General features: G+C 59.1%; 1 protein-coding gene across 5 annotated transcripts in view; it reads left to right on the forward strand.

The window, feature by feature from the left end:
* VAV2 (vav guanine nucleotide exchange factor 2) overlaps nt 1–18,686 on the forward strand; it is a 187,295-nt gene that overhangs the window by 33,069 nt on the left and 135,540 nt on the right. For 4 of the 5 annotated variants that reach the window (XM_070378684.1, XM_070378688.1, XM_070378685.1 and 1 more), the window contains exon 2: nt 5,813–5,929. The exons of the other annotated variant lie outside the window; for it this stretch is intronic. In XM_070378684.1, coding sequence (XP_070234785.1) covers nt 5,813–5,929 — 117 coding nt within the window. The remainder of the gene's footprint in view (nt 1–5,812; nt 5,930–18,686) is intronic. 5 annotated transcript variants of the gene reach the window in all.

Raw genomic sequence — 18,686 nt, forward strand, 5'->3', positions numbered from 1 at the left:
GCTCCCTCCTCGCAGGGCGTGGGGGCCCAGCGACGCTCCCGGCTCAGGGACTTCGGGGCCTCCAGGGGCAGGTGGCCCTCCCAAGTCACGGTTTCTGTGAGTGGATCCTGCTTGTCAAGCCCAAAGGCTGGGCTCCTACCCTCTGAGTCTCCCCATCACCCCGCCAGACTTAATTTTCCTGCAAGTATTATTTTCAGGATGGGGGGACACATGGATACCTGTGGCTGATCCATGTTGGTGTGTGGCAAACACCATCAGAATATTGTAAAGTAATTATCTTCCAATTAAAATAAATAAATAGAAAGAAAAAACTTGTCTCCCTGCTCAGAAACCTATAAACTGTGAAGGTTGCTTACAGGTCCAGCAGTCTGGCCTTGAGGTTAACGTGGCCCCGACCTGTTCCCGGCTCTGTCCCATCCTCGCGAGTGACCTTGAGCAAATAGGCAGCCTCTTGGGACCTCCGTCTCTTCACCGGTAAATTAGGACTCACTCTAATGACTGTGAGGCTGTGAGCAGCCTATCCCTGAGTCCGGAGCTGGCACCATGGAAACCCTTGCTACATGGGAGCTTTGGAGAGTCTCAGGAGCCAATGTGAGGTGCCCGGGGCCCCCGAACCCTAGACTGTAGCAGTCGATTTAACAAGCGCACGCGGTTGGGGGCAGGGGATGCCAGGTCTGCTCGGAGCAGTGAGTCGCGTCCCAGTGCCCGGGGTGAGGCGCCTCCCTCACGGCCCAGCACGGCTCCCCGGGGGCTCCCAGGGCAGGGCAGCCAGCCAGGCCGGGCACTTTGGCCCTGGGCTCGGCCTTGGGCAGGGCCTGAAGTCATCATGCCTTTTATACCCTGTGGGGCAGGAGCTTGGACGCCCACCTGTGGTCTGAGCCTCACTTTGTCCATCTGGGCAACGAGGGCTTGCGTCATGGGCAGTCAAGGACTTTGTCTTTAGAGTGGGGCCGCGGTTACCCACCTCCCGAGCCCTGTGGGCGGTTCCCGTGCCCCCTGCTGCCCCGCGCCTCGGGTCCTCCTTTGCACCTGCCCCTTGGTGCTGAGGTGTGAGTGCCGTGCGCGTGTGAGTGCGCTGCGGGGTGGACCTGCGGTCTGGGGCTGCCGTTCCGGCCCTGCCTGGGGGACAACAAGCCCCCCAGGGGAGGACTTGGGTGACCAGAGGGGCCCCAGTGGCCTGAGGGCTGTCCACCTGCGGGGCAGGGCCTCCGCGTCTCCTTCTTGGAGTGGGGCTGTTCCTGGTCGGTGTGTGGGCCCCAGTGGAAGCGCTCGAGCCGGGCCAGGAAGCCTCCCTGTCCCCTCCCAAGGGTGCGCGGCGGCCTGCGGGCTCAGACGCGGCCCCTGGCCCTCTCGCCCAGTACCTCCGCACTGGGGCCTCAGGACGGCTAACTGACAGCTGACAGTGAGCAGCAGGCCTGGGCTGCCCCGGCCGGCTGCGCCTGGGGCAGTGGGCGCCTGGCCGTGGAGCCGGTGAGCTCACACTAATCTGATTTCAGCCCGATTAGCTCCAAGGAGGCCAACCAGGGCCCGGAATTAGAGGGCGAGGCATCCAGGACACAGGTGGCCGGTCTCTCGGCGGGCTGGCCCGGCTCAGCAAGGGACGGCTGGGGGCCCTCCCTGGGGCTGGGGGCGCCCACACCCCCCAGGGTGCCCCACACAGATACAGCGGTGCAGCCTCCCTTCTGGGCCACTTGTCACGGGGCCAGTTTTCCGGGGACAGAGCCTTGTGTGGCCGCTCTCTGTCAATTCCCCGCAGGCGGAGGACAGAGAATGCCGCTTGTGCCTGAAGCCCCGGGGGCCGCCCAGCCATCAGGCCTCGGGCCACAGGACGAGGAGGGGCAGCTCCCGGCTGCAGCCTGGCCCCTGGCCCCCAGCCCTCGCCCTCGGCTGTCTCTCTCCCAGAACTGGAAGCCGTTCCTGCTGGGGACAGACCAGAGGCCCTGCCTGGCCAGGGTCCAGCCACATGCCCTCTGGGGACCCGGGGTGGCAGAGTAGGGCAGCCCCTGGGCCTTCGTTTCCCTGATTGTACAGTGAGGGAGGCAGTGATGTTATTGCTTATTCAAACCCGGCCCCTTACAGGGGTGCAGGGGAGGCTGCTGGTGAGCTCCCAGACAGACCCGGGACTCTGGGCGGCTGGCGGTCACCCCTGTCGTCTCGAAGGGCCTTCACTGCTCTTGAAGTGGACGTGGGCTCAGATCTCGGCTTGGGCGCCTTCTGACTGGGAGCTGAAGTCCTCCGCCGTCTGGGCCTCAGTGTCCCTACCTGTGTAGTGGGGCTGATTGCTGGAGGGAGGGCGGGGGTGCAGTGTGCTTCCAGGCGCGGGGGCACCCCCAGGAAGATGCTGCCTGGGTGCTTTCTCCGCACCCGTCTTTCCCTGACGGTCGAGTCCCAGGCCAGCCCAGGCTGGACTGGGAGCCACTAAGAGTGGTTCTGGAAGGCCAGGGGCCCGCGTGCCCACGGTGGAGGGCAGGGGTGGGCAGGCCAGGCAGACGCTGTGCCCACGACGCGCCTGCCCCTTTCCGAGACCCGAAAGGAAGCCTGGCCTTGCCGGCTGCGATTGTGGTTGGGAGCTGTGTAATTAACTCTAAAAATGGGAGGCTGAGGAGGAATTAAAATAAGGGCTTAGTGGAAATTAGAGACGAGTGGTGTGCAGAAAAGCCTGGAGCCAGGCTGGAAGCTGCAGCCGTCCTGCAGGGCGGGGGGAGCACGGGGTCTGATGCAGGCCAGGGCAGGGGGTGCGGGTGGGGGGTCTGGGGGGGCCTGGGGGGTGGGTGGCTCGGGCTCAGATGCGCCCCCGGGTCTGCAGGCTGCTCTCAGGGGTGGGATGGGGGTGAAGCAGCTGAAGGCAGGGTCCTGGGTGTCTGCGATCTGATGGCGGAACGGGCTCTCTCGGGGTCGGGGTGTGAGCCTCGGTCCCAGGCCTCCCCCAGCTCCTGGGGCTTCCTCGGCTCCCAGAGCGCCTGCTCAGCCGCTGCCTCCGCCGTCACACAGCCTCCTCCCTGTGTTGGTTTCTCTGTGACTCTGTTTTGTGAATTACATTTTTTTTTTTTAATCGTGGTAAAATACACAAACCTTAAAATTGCCATTTTAACCGTTGTTCAGCATACAATTCAGTGGCATCGAGTGTGTTCACGGTGCTGTGTGATCGTCACCGCCAGTATTTCCGGGACTTGTTCTTCTTCCCAGACTGGAGCTCTGTCCCCACTGAACACTCAGTGCCCGCCCCAGCCCGGCCCCCAGCCGCCTCCTGTGTCTGTGGACTCTGGTCCTGGGCCCGCATGTGAGTGACCCCTGCAGGGCCTGTCTTTCCATGTCTGTGTTCCTCAGAAAGGTCAGGTGAGGGAAGACAAAGACGCGGCTGTTCCGGGGCCACGTGTTCAAACCAGCAGCTGTAGCCAGTTTTGCAAGTAAATTTAAATTCATTAGAATAAAGTGAAATTACAAGTGCGCTTGTTTGGTTGGACTGGCCGCATCTCCAGAGCTCGGCAGGCAGGCGTGCCTGATGCCGCTCCACTGCACCGGGCTCGCAGGGCGTTGCCATCCTTCCAGAAAGTTCTGGTGGAGGATGCTCTTCCAGGTTCGTGGAGACAGAAGGGACTTGACTGAAGTCGCCTGTGGTCCAAGATTGAACTCTGGGCCAGGACTGCTTTCTCTCAGGACGTCTTGGTTGTCCTTTATCTGGTAAAGAAATGCTGAGCGCTGTCTGGAGATGAGGCAACGTGGGACCTGTGGTCATTTGTTCATTTCCTGACTTTGACATTGGAGCTGCGACTGCGGGGGCGGGGGGTGTCCTCGTTCTCAGGAACTACATACGCGGGGCGGGCGCATCTGCAGTGTGCTCTCATGCGTTCAGAAAAAGTGTGCACACACAGACACACGCAGAGATGCAGAGATGCACACTGATGCACACAGATACACACACCCACAGATACACACACAGAAATACACAGATACACGCCCAGATACACACACAAACACACAGATACACACACCCACAGATATACACACAGATACACGCAGAGATGCAGAGATGCACACTGATGCACACAGATACACGGCCAGATACACACACCCAGATATACACACAGAAATACACAGATACACGCAGAGATGCAGAGATACACACTGATGCACACAGATACACACCCAGATACACACACCCACAGATATACACACTGAAATACACTGGTTCACACGGATAAGCACATAGAGATATATACACAGAAACACACAGATACACAGATACACACACAGGTACATGCAGAGACACACACATAAACACACGGACAAACACATAGAGATATACACACAGAAACACACAGATACACGCAGAGATGCAGAGATACACACTGATGCACACAGATGCACGCCCAGATACACACACCCACAGATAACACACACAGATACACGCAGAGACACACACACGAACACACAGATACACACACACAGGCAGACACTGACACACACAGATAAGCACATAGATGTGTGTACACACGCAGACCCACACACCCGGTTCCCCCCTCCACAGGCAGGGAATAATTAACAGACCACGGGCACTAAGCTGGTGTTGTCTCTGACCAGTGACCAGCCCAGCGGAGGGAGGAGGGGCCCCGCGTGGAGGCTGCTCTGGGGCCGGGGTGATGCCCGCTGGGGGTGGGTGCGCAGGAAGATCCACGTCTGCTGGGTTCCACGTGTCCCCTGGGGGTCCTGCGTGCAGCTTGGTTGGCGCTGTGCCTGCCGTAGCTTCTGATTCCGGCCTGGCCTTCCTCTGTCCGTTTGTTGAAGCTTCTGGTGAGCAGTCCCAGCGTCTCTGCAGGTCTCTTGAAGCTGAGCTGTTGGGCCCTTGAAAGTGAAGGTCGCTCAGTCGTGTATGACCGTTTTCAACCCCACGGACTACATGCAGTCCATGGAATTCTCCAGGCCAGAACACTGGAGTGGGTGGCCATTCCCTTCTCCAGGGGATCTTCTCAATCCAGGGATCGAACCCAGGGCTCCCGCATTGCAGGCGGATTCTTTACCAGCTGAGCTCTGTCCCTTAGAGGGGTTATGATGGGGATGATGGGTCTGAAACCCTGGCTTGGTGTTCAGCTGTGTGCACCGTGGTCCTGACCTTGTGGGCACCACGCCAAGGTGGACTGGTGGGGAGCTGGTGGCTCCCACGTACCTAATGCCCGCTCTGTGCCATTGGGGCAGGTCATTAACTCCACCAGGCATGTCCTGCTAGGGAATCAGGCCTCAGGAGCCCTGGTCCAGCTGCAGGTACTGGACAGGATCCGAACCCAGGGCCCTGTGACTCTGAGGTCTGTGTTCCAGGCTGCCTCGTCTGCCGCCCCCATCTTTCCCGGCTCCTTCTCCACGGGGACTGGAAGCCAGTGACCCTGTTCAGCTGCCCACCCCCTGCCTGCTTCCCTGGCTGTGTTGCCCACGTGGGCTGGGCACACAGATGCTGGGTTCCTGGGTGCTGCTCTGGGGTTTGATGCCGGCCTCCGTGCTCCCCCACCTCCTGTGTGTGCCCTGCGCCGCTCCAGGGCTCTGCGTGGCTTTCGTGGGCTTTTGTCACGTGTAGAGTGACGGGGATGTGTCTGTGCTGGGGAGGCAGTGTGTGCGTGCTCCGTGCCTGCTGACTGAACTCCAGTCTGTTTTGTTCCAACTGTGGTTGTCTTGAGTTGGGACTTGCGGCTCCCCAGACAGGGTTACGGGGCACACGGCGTCTGCTCTGAGCCGGGCAGCGCCGGGAGGCAGGGTTTGCTGCTGTTGGTGTTACTGCCCTGCAGACTGTGTGGCTTGAATGACGCTCCCTTCTCTCCTCCAGTTCCTCTGCTTGAAGAACATCCGCACCTTCCTGAAAGTCTGCCATGACAAGTTTGGGCTCAGGAACAGCGATCTGTTCGACCCCTTTGACCTCTTCGATGTCCGAGACTTCGGGAAGGTGAGTGGCCTCTTTCCAGGCTGGCCCCGTTCCCCCTGGGCAGAACCCCGTGGGCAGGGGCAGGCCGGGCTGTGTTACAACCGGAGTAGGCGCTTCGGGGGCTGGGGCTGCGGGACGGCTCCTCCCGCCTTCTCAAGCTGTTCAGAGTGAAGTCAGGCATCGTGACCCCAGGAGGATGGAGGGAAAGCTGGCCTGGATGAGTCCAGACCCGGGGTCCAGCCCTGCCCTGGCTTTTCCAGTTGAGCGACCCTGGGCGTTTGCTTCCTGCCCTGAATCTCCCACCCTCTCTGGACGAGCAGGCACCAGCTCGTGGGCCGGGCCTGGATGGGCAGGTACTGCGCTTACTGCGGTGTGCTGAGAAGGGAGCTGTCGCATCATGCCTGAGACAAGTGGGGCTGTCTGGCTCCGAGCAGCGTCGGGTGGGGACAGATGATTATGTGAACTCCTCGTCCCTGGAGCTGATGCCCTGGGTCCGTGGCAGAGATCTAGCAGCCTCCCTGCTTTCTCAGCAAGTGTCCCTGGCGACTGTCGTGCAGAGTCCTGGCAGGGCCAAGGCCGGGCGGGCGTGCAGTGCACTGTGGCTTCCTGGTGGGCCTGGGTCCACAGTGTCCATGCAGGGCGTCACGTTCCATCTGGAAGCCAACAGTTCCCAGGTCCCTCCTTTCAAGAGATGGAGTCAGGACATGAGACCTTGTTGACGGATCGGGGGCCGAGGCTTGAGTCAGACCTGGCTCCGTGCTGCGCTGTGCTGCAGCTGTCCCCGAGTCCCCGCCTGCTCTTGGGGGGGCCCTTCCCTCCGCCGTCAGTGCTGGCTTTGTGTAACGGGCACTTCCCGGACTACCCAGGGACAAGCTTTCACCTGCTTACGGGAAGTTATCGAGGATGTTTATTGCCTGCTTTATCTGAGGACCATTATCAGGGACCTGGCGTTTGAGGAAGTGTTCTGTGAACACGTGATTTATGAAGCGCGAGGGGAATTTTGTATTTGCAAATGCTGAGAAGTCAGTTCCAAGAGGAGCTCATCTGAGGGGCTGTAACGTGTCACATTAGCATCGGTAGGACGTTCCCATAATGCACCTGGGCCTGACGGTCCTCTTCCTCGGTTCTGAGAGTCCATAGACCTGAGACTCGGGCACCAGCTCTGTGTCTGCAGCAGTGCTTAGAGGTCTCTCCTCCTCTCTTGAGTGATTCTCCCACGTCCCTCTGGCTGCGAAGCATTCGCCTAGGCCTCTGAGGCTTCCAGGCTTCCCTCTGCTGGGGCGGGAGCCTGTGCCGGGGTCCTTCCCATCAGTGAGCTTCTCAGTCTCCGCAGACTTGCTTTCAAGGGGATTAGAACCTCTTTCCCGTTTTTACTTCTTGTGACCAGCAGTGCCCTGGGCAGGGGAGAAACCAGTGGCTCTGGACTTTGGTGGAGGCCTTCAGAACATACACACACACGCACACACACACACACACTTTTAATAAACACTCACACACACAACTGGTCTTTAAAATAATTGCATAGAGAAACAGGATAAACCTGGCCAAACCCATTCCTCGGCCAGCGGTGAATGCAGATTGCCCGGCCTACGTGACGTGATGTAAAGGTGGACATAAATTTGGATTAAATTCTCGTCACGTGATCTGCCAACCGCGGCCAAGCACTTGGAAAGGGGGTGCCCCTCGTGGTTGTCAGCAGTTCCCACGGGCAGTTTGAGCCCTGGGGGGATGTGCTTGCTGCCCACAAAGGGGGCCGGCCGCTCTGGGAAGCTGCAAGTGGGCAGTGGGTTTGGGCTCTGAGTCAGGGCGTGAAGCTGCCGATAGACTGGGGGTGCCAAGGGGCCTTGGTTCAGCCTCGCCTCCTGCAGGGAGGCTCCAGGGAGGACAGAGCTGCCCTGAATCTGCCCCTGCTTTTCATGTCGAGTCGGATGGATCTGCTTCAAGATCTGGTTCAGCTTACTGGCGACTGACTTTGGCAGAGGGTACAGCGACGCTGACCTGCCTCGGCTGGCCGAGGACCCGGGGGCTCAGGGAGCCTGCCCCGTGCTGCCCCGGCCACAGCGGGTGCGCATTAAACGGCGATGCTGTCGCCTGGCCTCGCCCGCCCCCCCAGGTTCAGTGGATGGGAAACTAGACCAGCGCGGGTGGCTGGCGGCCTCCTGTCTCAGGTTTCCTGCGTCCTTTTATTCGCGCCGCCCTCCGGAGCCCAGCCCGGCCCTCCTGCTGCCCTCGTGTCCGTCTGGCTGCGCGTCCGTGTCCTGCCCACCTCCCTCCCTGCTTCATTTTCTGAGCGCAGTGAAGCTGTGGTCGGCACCCCGAGATGAGTGGGATGTGGGGCCAGCCAAGGCTGGGGCGCTGAGATGCTCTTCTCTCCACGTGGGGGCCACTGACCAGAGCCTGCTTTTCTGGGCTCGTCCCTGCTGATGTCTGGGGACGGGACCCCCTGGAAAGCACACATGAGCCAGGCCCTGGCTCTGCACTGCCGCCTGCCCGGCTCCGGGTCACAGACACGGGGACTGAAGCCACCCTGGGCAGCTGGGCAGGGCAGCTGTGGACAGGCGGCAGAGCCGGGCTCCAGCCTGCGGGACGAAGCACAGCCAGGCTGCTCACTCAGGTGTGACTTACCAGGCCGGCCTGGGGGGGACATCTGGTGACACTTGGCAGGTGGCTCTGCGCACAGAGATAGCAGCCGCTCACCGAGGGCCCCACGGCCGATTCGCCTTTTGCCCTCCGAGAGCTCTCCCCCGTGGGGTCACCCGCTCAGTCCAGGTGGGCCTGTGGTGCTCGGAGGTGTCAGACCACTAAGGTGTGATGGAGACTCTGCCCTCCCTGGCCCTCGCTGCTGGCCCGGTCCCTGCCGGCCGGACCTGCCTGGAGCCCGTGTTGAGAGTGACCCTGAAGTTGATCCCCAGACAAGGGGACAGGGCTTGGGGTCAGTTGTGGTCTCCCATAGTGGGCGGGCAGGAATTTGAGGACACTGTTCCTTTCTCAGTTTGCCTGGTCATCCTCTGCTTACGCCCTAGGATTCAGGAGTGGAAAGGATCCTTATGGTATGGCTGTCTCAGGCTGGTTTAGAATTTTCCCGATTTTTTTTTTTTTTTTGCCATTATTCAGGAGGTTTGTAAAGCGTTCAGGTCGTGTCTGGGTTCTGGGTATCGTTCTTTTTCTAAGCGGCTGCCTCTCAGCGTCCCAAGTCTCCCGGCATTGTTGGGAGTCATTCCTTGAGAAGAGAGTGTGCATGCTCAGTCATGTCTGGCTCTCTGCAGCGCCATGGACTGTAGCCCACCAGGCTTTTCTGTCCATGGAGTTTTCCAGGTAAGAATACTGGAGAGTGGGTTGCCATTTCCTACTCAAGGTGGGGAAGGGAAAAGGCATTCATTCCTTGGTTCCTCACTCCTCTATTAAACATTCAATAAGCCCCAAAGAATTTTTAAAAAATTAATTAATTTTTTAATTGAAGGATAATTGCTTTACAGAATTTTGTTGTTTTCTGTCAAACCTCAACATGAATCAGCCATGGGTATACATATGTCCCCTCCCTCGCCCCCAAGAATTTATTAAACGCTTACTAAGCTCAAGGTAAGATGGAAAGACTTACACGACCTTTGCCCTCTGAGGGTCCCCCACATTAGCTGCTGGGCAGTTCATGGTAGAAGGAAGAGTGGGAAGGTGAAGACTCTAAGCTTTCCCCCGGAGCTGCCTGGTGCTGGCCTGCTGTGCAGCTGTGACCACCCTGGGGCCCGTCTTCTGGATGTGAGTGTGGGGTGGGTCACTCAGGACTTGGCTGCAGCTGAAGCCCCCGTGGTAGGGGGTGATCAGCCCTCCCCAGCAAACCGCTCTGTGGAGTCTGGCTGATTCGCGGGCATTCTTCCTGTTTCCAGAACCAGCGGGGCCCTGGGCTTCCCCTTCCCACCTTCCCTTTTGGGGGGGTGCAGAGAGGAGCTGATGCTTTGGGGTGTATGACGTTATAGAAAGTATTTTCCCTGACCCCAGGCTGGCGAAGCTCTCTCTGCTCCCCAGCCGGGAGAGACCCTTGGCAGATTCCTCAGCGGGACAGCAGGCAGGTGGACCCAGAGACCCTCGAGGCCTCCGGGAGCCCCGGGTGCAGCCAGCACGCACCCATCTGGAGCATGGCGATCGACGGGGCAGGCGGGGCCCAGGGGGTGCTTCCTGTGGGTTAGATCGGACTTTCCTGCGGGTCTTCCTGTGGATCCTGTGGATCGGACTCCAGGTAACTTGGACTCTGAGGTTTCCTTTCTGCAGAGTAGAGTGAGGACAGGATGGCCCAGGGCGCGGCCATGTCGTGGACTCAGCCAGGAAGCGAACGTCCGGGTCCTGCTGTTTTTATTAGCGGTCTGGTCCTCTTCTTGGTCACCCACCCAGCAAGCTCAGCAGGAGCAGAGGGATCCAGAAAGCTGGTTCTGAATTTTATTTATTTTTTTGGCTCCATCCCTGGTATTTCCCCAGGGGTCACATTAGAGATGTTAGGTTTCTCCTCATACCCATCCTGTATGGGGTATGATTTGGGGAAATTTGAGCTAAGAGGCGAGCTGAGGGCCTGAGCTGGGAGCCGGCCTGCCGCTGAGCCTGGGCCCCGCTCCTGCCCTGTGGCATGTGCGTCCTTCTCGGGTGTCCCCCCATGTCCTGTCCCGGGTGTCCAGCTGGTGCACGGGGCCCGGGAAGGGAGGGCATGTGGGAAGGCTGCGTGGGCTGCGTCTCCGCGAGAGACTCCTCGGTGTGGAAGCGGGCTGGCGGTTTGGACGGAGGGTCCTGGCGAGGTTGTAGGGTTTCTGCAGCTTCCCTCTGATGTTTTGCCCCTGGAGCCACAGATGGCTGTGGCTGCAGAATGCCCACCTTGTCTCCTCGCTGTGAGCTGGGCTTCCATCACCTTCCCACCCAGCCCCCTGACGCTGGCACTTGGTGACACCCTTTACAGACCAGGAGGCGGTGGCTCCGAGGGTCAGCGGACCCCTCTGGGCCGCATGGCCGACCGTGTCCCCGGCCTGGGAGTTTGTTGGTTCCACAGCCTCTCTGCCCTCACTCCCCTGGCCGGCCTCCCAAGGCGGGTGGTGAAGTTGTGGCTTCACCAACACAGTGCCCGGTCCTGGCCTTGCCGCTGGGTCTGTCCAGCCCCAGCCGGTGACCTGGGCTGGCGACTTTCCGGGACTTAATTTCCTCATCTCGAAAATGGGGACAATCTTGCCAGCTTTCCCTGTGACTGGATCCCGTGGGCGCTGTTGCAGGCAGCTTCCCGTGTGGGCTGGAGCCCAGTGGTCACTGAGCAGACAGAGTTTGCATTTCGTTCTCGTTAGAGTCCTTTGTGGACAGCGACCGCCGGCCACGTGTTCACTTGCACTGTGAAGCGGGGGGCGGAAGTGAGAACGCCTTCCAGGAGGCAAGTCTGTCCTCTGGGTGGACAGGAGCAGGGAGGGGGGCGGGGGCTTCTCCTGAGTGGCCTGGGAGCCAGGGGTGGACCCCAGCCTGCAGGAGGCCGCAGGCAGTGCCTGGCTCAGGGCGGGCCTGGTCACCCTTCCCGGGACCTGCTCCCACCTTCCTGCCCGATGCACTCACTCTCATCGCTGGCTTTCCCGCAGTCTGACCCTCGGCCCGCGAGGCTCTCCCTGCAGCCTCAGGGCCTGTGCTCGAATCGCTGTTATTTAAAACGGCGGGGGTGCCTCCTCCGCCCGCAATGCCCACCTTCCGGCTGTTTCCTTCCTTACTGGGGCTGCAGCCACAGCCTCCGGCTGGATCACTAGCTTCCTGGCTGTGCGGACTTTTGTGCTTTGATTATTGATGTCTCTGGGTGCCGAGAGCCCCGCCTGGCATGTGGGGCACTGGCCCATCTTTGTGAGACTCAGTGGGTCTTATCGGAGGAGCCAGCGAGCTGTTGGTGGGGCCAGAGTGACGGCGGGACACCTCCCCAAAGGCCCGGCCGGGCACCTGGTCAGGGGACCCAGGCTGGCCCAGGTGGCCCCGCGGAGGTCTTCCCTGGGGTGCTGCCCATCTCAGGGCTCCGATTCCAGCTTAGTCTGGCACAGCGTCCCCGCCTGCCCCCAGCCCGGGGTGCTGCAGCCTTGCCGGGTCAGCTCGGCTCACTTTAGCTGCCCCCCCCCACCCCCCGTTTTGAGAAGAAGGTCTGTAAGGCTGTGTCTCTCGTTTGAGTTAAAGAGCAGAGCACACCCTCTAACAAACGAGCTCAATTCTTCTATTTATTATTCATTGAAGTATTTTGCTGGCTCGGAAACTTCCGATGCGGTTGAACCTGGCTGTCAGCAAGGCCGGGGGCGGACGACGGGCCCCTCCTTGAATTAGCGCACGAGGTGGGGGGCCCAGCGGTGCCTCCAGGGGCCGGCCTTGCGGGGAGCCCGCCCGCCCCTCCTCCTGCCGGTGGGGTCACCACGTGCGTGGACCCCGCGCAGTGTGCGCCGGGATCTCTGCATCCAGGAGCTCCTGCTGACTTCAGGGGCCTCACAGGGTGAGGAAGGGAGCTGAGGCCCAGAGGGAACATGCCTCTGCTTGTGTCTGGTGGAGCTCGGAGGTCGTTCGGGGGGAGGCCAGGAAGACAGCATGGAGGGGAGGCAACGAGGAGGCTGGGAGGGGGTGTGGAGGCCGGGAGGGTGATGTGGAGGCTGGGAGGCAGAGAGGAGGCCGGGAGGGGGGTGTGGAGGCCTGGGGGCAGTGAGGAGGCCGGGAAGGGGGTGTGGAGGCTGGGAGGCAGAGAGGAGGCCGGGAGAGCTATCTGGGTAGAGGCCACAAAGAGGCCTCAGTCAGGATGGGGGCGGAGGGGGCCTAACTCTCAGCTCTTTAAAGGACACAGGCAGTGAATTCCCTCACGCGGTGGATTTTAAGCCATCTTCCCTGGGGACCAGGTGGAGGCGGAAGGCAGGGTCCTGCTGAGTCAAGCGAGTCCACTTTTCCGTTTTCCCTGTTTCCTCTTGTCTGACACTTTGCTTATACGGTGATCTGAAGAGGTTAGGAGTGTGGTTTGAAAGCACCGGTCTGTGACAGCTGAGGAACCCACTTCCCCGGGATCGGGGTTTGGGGAGGGCGGCGGCTGGCTGGCGCTGTGGCCTCACCGGCTGCCTGAAGGGCCCCGAGGCTGGGCAGGCTGGTCACCGTGTCCTGGACGTGGGAGGAACGGGCCCTTCCCCCAGCATCGCAGCCCCTCCACCTGTCCGCTGGTCAGCGCTGCTGCACCGGCTGGACCCAAGGTCATCTACTGCCCCAGCCCGGCCGCCTTGGCCGCTGTCCGCGTGGCAGAGGTGCCCTGTCCCCGCCTTCCTCTCTGCCTGGACCCTCTTTTGTCAGCAGCCTGCCCTCCCTCTTGTCTGTCCTCCGGGCGTGGGAGTGCCTGGAACATGCTGTTCCCCCCGCCAGAGCCCGGGGCAGACATCACCTGTCCATCCCAGCGTCTTCCCCTGAGTCTGCCTGCACAGCACCCGAGCACCCACAGCCCACGGGAGCTGGCACGTGAGAGGAACCAGTCTGCTCCGCCAGATGCCCCCAGCTATTACTGCCATGACCCCTTGTCTTGCCCTGGCCCCTCCACCACCCCCCCCACCCCACTGCCCTCCAGACTTCTTGGGAGTGCAGATGCTTCTGGAAGCCAGGTGAGAGTGGACCAGCCGTGTGACTTCTGGGGCTTGGGACAGAGTGTGACACCCACAGGTCGCCTCGCCTCTAGGGGCCACAGTTTTTCCATCCGTAAACTGGGTCTGCATTCAGGCTGGCCTCAGGTGCTGGAGGAGGATCTGAGATGTACGGGGGCCGGTCTGCATCTGTGCGTCCCCCGCATGGCTCCTGGGGGCGGGCCGCGTGGAGTGGGTACTGGGGGCCTTGGCAACGGGCAGGGGGCATACATTCTGGCTGCCTGGAGCACCGGCCTGACCCCCTGCCCTGCCTTCTGGGTTGAGTTGCTGATTCCTCGTGGATGAACGTAGGCCCCGGGCTCCACCCAGGGAAGGAGCAGGGAAGCCTTGGAGCGCCCACCCGACACCTGGTCTCCGCGCGCAGGCCTCTCTATCGTTCCTTCCTCAGCGTGCTGAGCGCGGCTGCTCTGAGCTCACCCCGGGCCTGTCTGCTGCTTGACGCCAGGCTGCACTGAGCTCGTCTGCACCCCGTCCTGATGTTGCCAGGGACGTTCTGGCCTCCTCAGCACGCCCTCGCTGCTAATTACTTATTAACATGCAGGCACCGTGGCGCGGGTGCAGCCTCGGGCTCTGCAGAGCCGGTGCAGGCCGGCTGGTCGCAGCTTCCTGAGCTTCTGCTCGAGACCGTTTCCTCCTTTTACTGTGGGTTGTCATTTCGGGACGTTTTTAGCCCGTCCACTTTTGGAAGAGCTGACTAGCAGACACGCATGTGTACACCCGTGTGCCCCGTCAGCTGTGTGGATGCCAACCCCACGTTTTCTGACCGGTGGTGGGAGCGGTCCCCCCACCTCCAGCCTCCCTTTCTGGACGGGAGCCTCCGGCCGGCATCGGCTCCACAGTGGACGAGTGGGGAGGAAGTTTCGGTTTTGGGGCCCGAGTCCCTGCAAGTCTGACGAGCCGTGGGCCATTGGAGCCAGCACCCCACGGGAGGCGGGCAGGTCTGGTGTGGGGGCCGGGAGCCTCCCTCCAAGCCTCTGCTTTGGTCCCTCTGCTCCCGACCCTGGGCGGGTCCCAGGGAGGGGCTCACGGCCAGGGAGATGGCCGGTGATCTGCCATCTCTTCTCTCACTTAGGATCGACCCTGGGGAGGGCGACGCAGAGGCATGTGGGGGACACGGGCACACAGCGGGGACGCGGGGTGGAGGGTCAGCGGCGTCTCGTCCAAGCCCTGCTCTGGCCACCGTGCCTTCTGCGTGTGGGCAGGCCCCTGTTGTCCTCTCTGGCCTCAGTTTCCCTATCCCTGAACAGAGGGTTGGACTGGCTGGCTGTCCCCTTGGTGGAGGTCGTCGGGGGGCCTTTCTTGTCCCCGTGGGCATCGGGTAAGTCTCGCCCATCTTTGCCGTCATCTGCACCCAGGACCTGTCCCTGTGGGAGCTGAGATTTTCTCAACTAGTCCTCGTCCACTCGTGCATAATGTAGGTGCCGTGCGTAGTCGTTCAGTCGTGTCCGACTCTTTGCAGCCCCGTGGACTGTGGCCCGCCAGGCTCCTCTGTCCATGGGATTCTCCAGGCAAGAGTACTGCAGTGGGTTGCCCTGCCCTCCTCCAGGGGATCTTCCCGACCCAGGGATCGAACCAGGGTCTCCTGTATTGTAGGCAGATTCTTTACTGTCTGAGCCACCAGGGAAGCCCAAGAATACTGGAGTGGGTAGCCTGTTCCTTCTCCAGGGGATCTTCCCAACTTAAGAATCGAACTGGGGTCTCCTGCATTGCAGATTCTTTACCAGCTGAGCTACCAATATACCACGTATATTTATATGTATATATACGTGTCTGTGTCCACAGTTGAATTTTAATTGGCTAATTGTCTCTCCCTAGTGCCCCAACATCTATTTCTGCTTTATTGACTATGCCAAAGCCTTTGTGTGGATCACAATAAACTGTGGAAAATTCTGAAAGAGAGGGGAATACCAGACCACCTGATCTGCCTCTTGAGAAATCTGTATGCAGGTCAGGAAGCAACAGTTAGAATTGGACATGGAACAACAGACTGGTTCCAAATAGGAAAAGGAGTATGTCAAGGCTGTATGTTGTCACCCTGCTTATTTAACTTCTATGCAGAGTACATCATGAGAAACGCTGGGCTGGAAGAAACACAAGCTGGAATCAAGATTGCCAGGAGAAATATCAATAACCTCAGATATGCAGATGACACGACCCTTATGGCAGAAAGTGAAGAGGAACTAAAAAGCCTCTTGATGAAAGTGAAAGTGGAGAGTGAAAAAGTTGGCTTACATTCAGAAAACGAAGATCATGGCATCCGGTGCCATCACTTCATGGGAAATAGATGGGGAAACAGTGGAAACTGTGTCAGACTTTATTTTTTGGGGCTCCAAAATCACTACAGATGGTGACTGCAGCCATGAAATTAAAAGACGCTTATTCCTTGGAAGGAAAGTTATGACCAACCTAGACAGCACATTCAAAAGCAGAGACGTTACTTTGCCAACAAAGGTCCGTCTAGTCAAGGCTATGGTTTTTCCAGCGGTCAAGTACGGATGTGAGAGTTGGACTGTGAAGAAGGCTGAGCGCCGAAGAATTGATGCTTTTGAACTGTGGTATTGGAGAAGACTCTTGAGAGTCCCTTGGACTGCAAGGAGATCCAACCAGTCCATTCTGAAGGAGATCAGCCCTGGGATTTCTTTGGAGGGAATGATGCTGAAGCTGAAACTCCAGTACTTTGGCCACCTCATGCGAAGAGTTGACTCATTGGAAAAGACTGTGATGCTGGGAGGATTGGGGGCAGGAGGAGGAAGGGGACGACAGAGGATGAGATGGCTGGATGGCATCACCGATTCGATGGACGTGAGTCTGAGTGAACTCTGGGAGTTGGTGATGGACAGGGAGGCCTGGCGTGCTGCGATTCATGGGGTCGCAAAGAGTCGGACACGACTGAGCGCCTGAACTGAACTGAGTGCCCCAAGACATTGCTTCTGTTGAAGCCTGACAACTTGATGTTTGCAACAAAAAAAGGCCAAGAAGGAAAGAACATCAAAATGTAAATAATTAATTGTAACAAAGTGCTCTTTCGTGGCATCCCAGAAGGCCTTTCTCAGAGACTGCTGCTTCTTCCAGTGGCAGATGGCGGGGGTCTGCGGCCGGCCAGGCGCCCGGGATTCAGGGCAGCAGCTCTGAGTCCCGAGGTGTGTGGCTGTGACCTTGCTGGGGGAGAGGCCCCCTGTGGCTCCGTTCCCCTAGGTCCCCAGCAGCGGGGGTGCAGTTCAGCTCGTACACTCCTTGTCCTGCCTCCTGACATGCTGGTTAGGGAGCTCGGGCTGGAGCCCTGGGATGTTTATCCCGCATCGTCCTTTCTCAGTGCCATTCTTAAAAAAAAAAAAAAAAAGATGATGCTGATAAAATGGACCTACTGTCAAATTTAGCATTTTAACCATTTTAAAGCCTGGATCTCAGTGGTGCTCCATGTGTTCAGCGTCATGCAACATCACCAGTGTCTTGGTCCAGACTTTTTCATGACCCCCAGAGGAAGCCCCAGGCCCTGCTCCCCCTTCCCCAGCCCCTGAGATCTCTGTTCTGTGTGTGTGTGTGCTCAGTCGTGTCTGACTGTGACCCCACGGACTGTAGCCTGCCAGGCTCCTCTGTCCACAGGATTCTCCAGGCAAGAGTGTGGAGCGGGTTGCCATTTCCTCCTCCAGGGGATCTTCCCGGCCCAGGGAGGGAACCCAGGTCTCCTGTGTCTCCTGCATTGGCAGGTGGGTTCTTTACGCACTGAGGCACCTGGGAATCCCATTCTAACTGCATTTTCCTACCCTGGACATTTCATAGAAACAGAAACACACAAAATGTGGCCTTTAGAATCTGGCTTCTTTCAGTTCGCCTGATGTGTTCAGGGTTCAACACTGTAGCCTATGTCAGAATTCCATTCCTTTTCAAGGCTGAATAATACTCCATCCTATGCTTGACTATATCTGGTGAATCCATCATCCAGAGAAGAGCATTTGGGCAGTTGCTACCTCTCAGCTGTTGTGAGTACTGCTGCTGGGGGACCCTGCGTGTGCAAAGCTTTGTTCACTTGTATTCCTGAATTCCTAACCCTGCAGCCAGCTAAGCTTCCAAGGCTCTAAGCCCCGGAAGGTTGAGGACCCTCACTGGGCAGGGGAGCCCGTGCTCCATCCCAGGATGAGATGCCGCCGCCCCCTGCCTGATGGCTCTCACTGTCGTGGAGCGGGCTGGAGGAAATCAGCCCCCAGACTCATCTGTCTGGATCCGGGCTCCGGGCAGGCCTGAGAGAATGTGGAGTTTGTTTACAAGTGAGGCCTGTGGGCGAGTGGAGCTGAGGGCTGTTGTTGGTCCTGCTGCTGTGAGCACAGGTGTGCAAATATCTGAGTTCCTGCTTTCATTTCACTTGATTCTATACCCAGAAGTGAAATCACTGGGTCAGATGGTAATTTTGTATGTTTTGAGGCACCACCATAATGGTTTCCACAGCTTCTGCACAGGTTACATCTCACCGACAGCGCACAAGTTTCCAGTTTCCCCACACACTCACCAGCACTTGCTATCCTCCGTGTGTGTGTGTGTGTGTGTGTGTGTGTGTGTGTGTGTGTGTGTAATAGCCACCCTAATGGTGTGACATGGCCTCTCTTTGTGGTTTTGAATCGCGTTCCCTGGTGATTAGTGAGCTCCGGCATCTTTTCATGTGCTTATTGGCCATCTGTGTATCTCCTTTGGAGAGATGTTCATTCAAGCCTTTTGCTCATCTTTTAATCATATTTTTGGTTTTTTTCCCCCGTTTTATTTGACCATACATTTGAAGGAGGACAGATGTTCGGCTGTTAGGACAGGGCCTCCGTGGGAGGGGCAGCCGGAGGCCACCTGCCGGCCGGCAGCCGGAGAAATGTTCTAGGGACACCCAGGGTCTGCCCGGTCCAGGCCGCCTCTCGAGTGTGCTGAGTCACTTGAGTCGTTGTGTCCGACTCTTTGTGACCCCGTGGACTGTAACCCGCCAGGCCCCTCTGTCCCGGGATTCTCCAGGCAAGAATACTGGAGTGGGTTGCCGTGCCCTCCTCCAGGGGGTCTTGCTGGCACAGGGATGGAACCCGGGTCTCCTACGTCTCCTACGCTGGCAGGTGGGTTCTTCACCCCCGGCGCCCCCGGCCTACCTATCACCTTCC

The sequence above is a fragment of the Bos mutus genome, chromosome 11, assembly GCF_027580195.1.
Source record: "Bos mutus isolate GX-2022 chromosome 11, NWIPB_WYAK_1.1, whole genome shotgun sequence".
Classification (NCBI taxonomy): Eukaryota; Metazoa; Chordata; class Mammalia; order Artiodactyla; family Bovidae; genus Bos; species Bos mutus.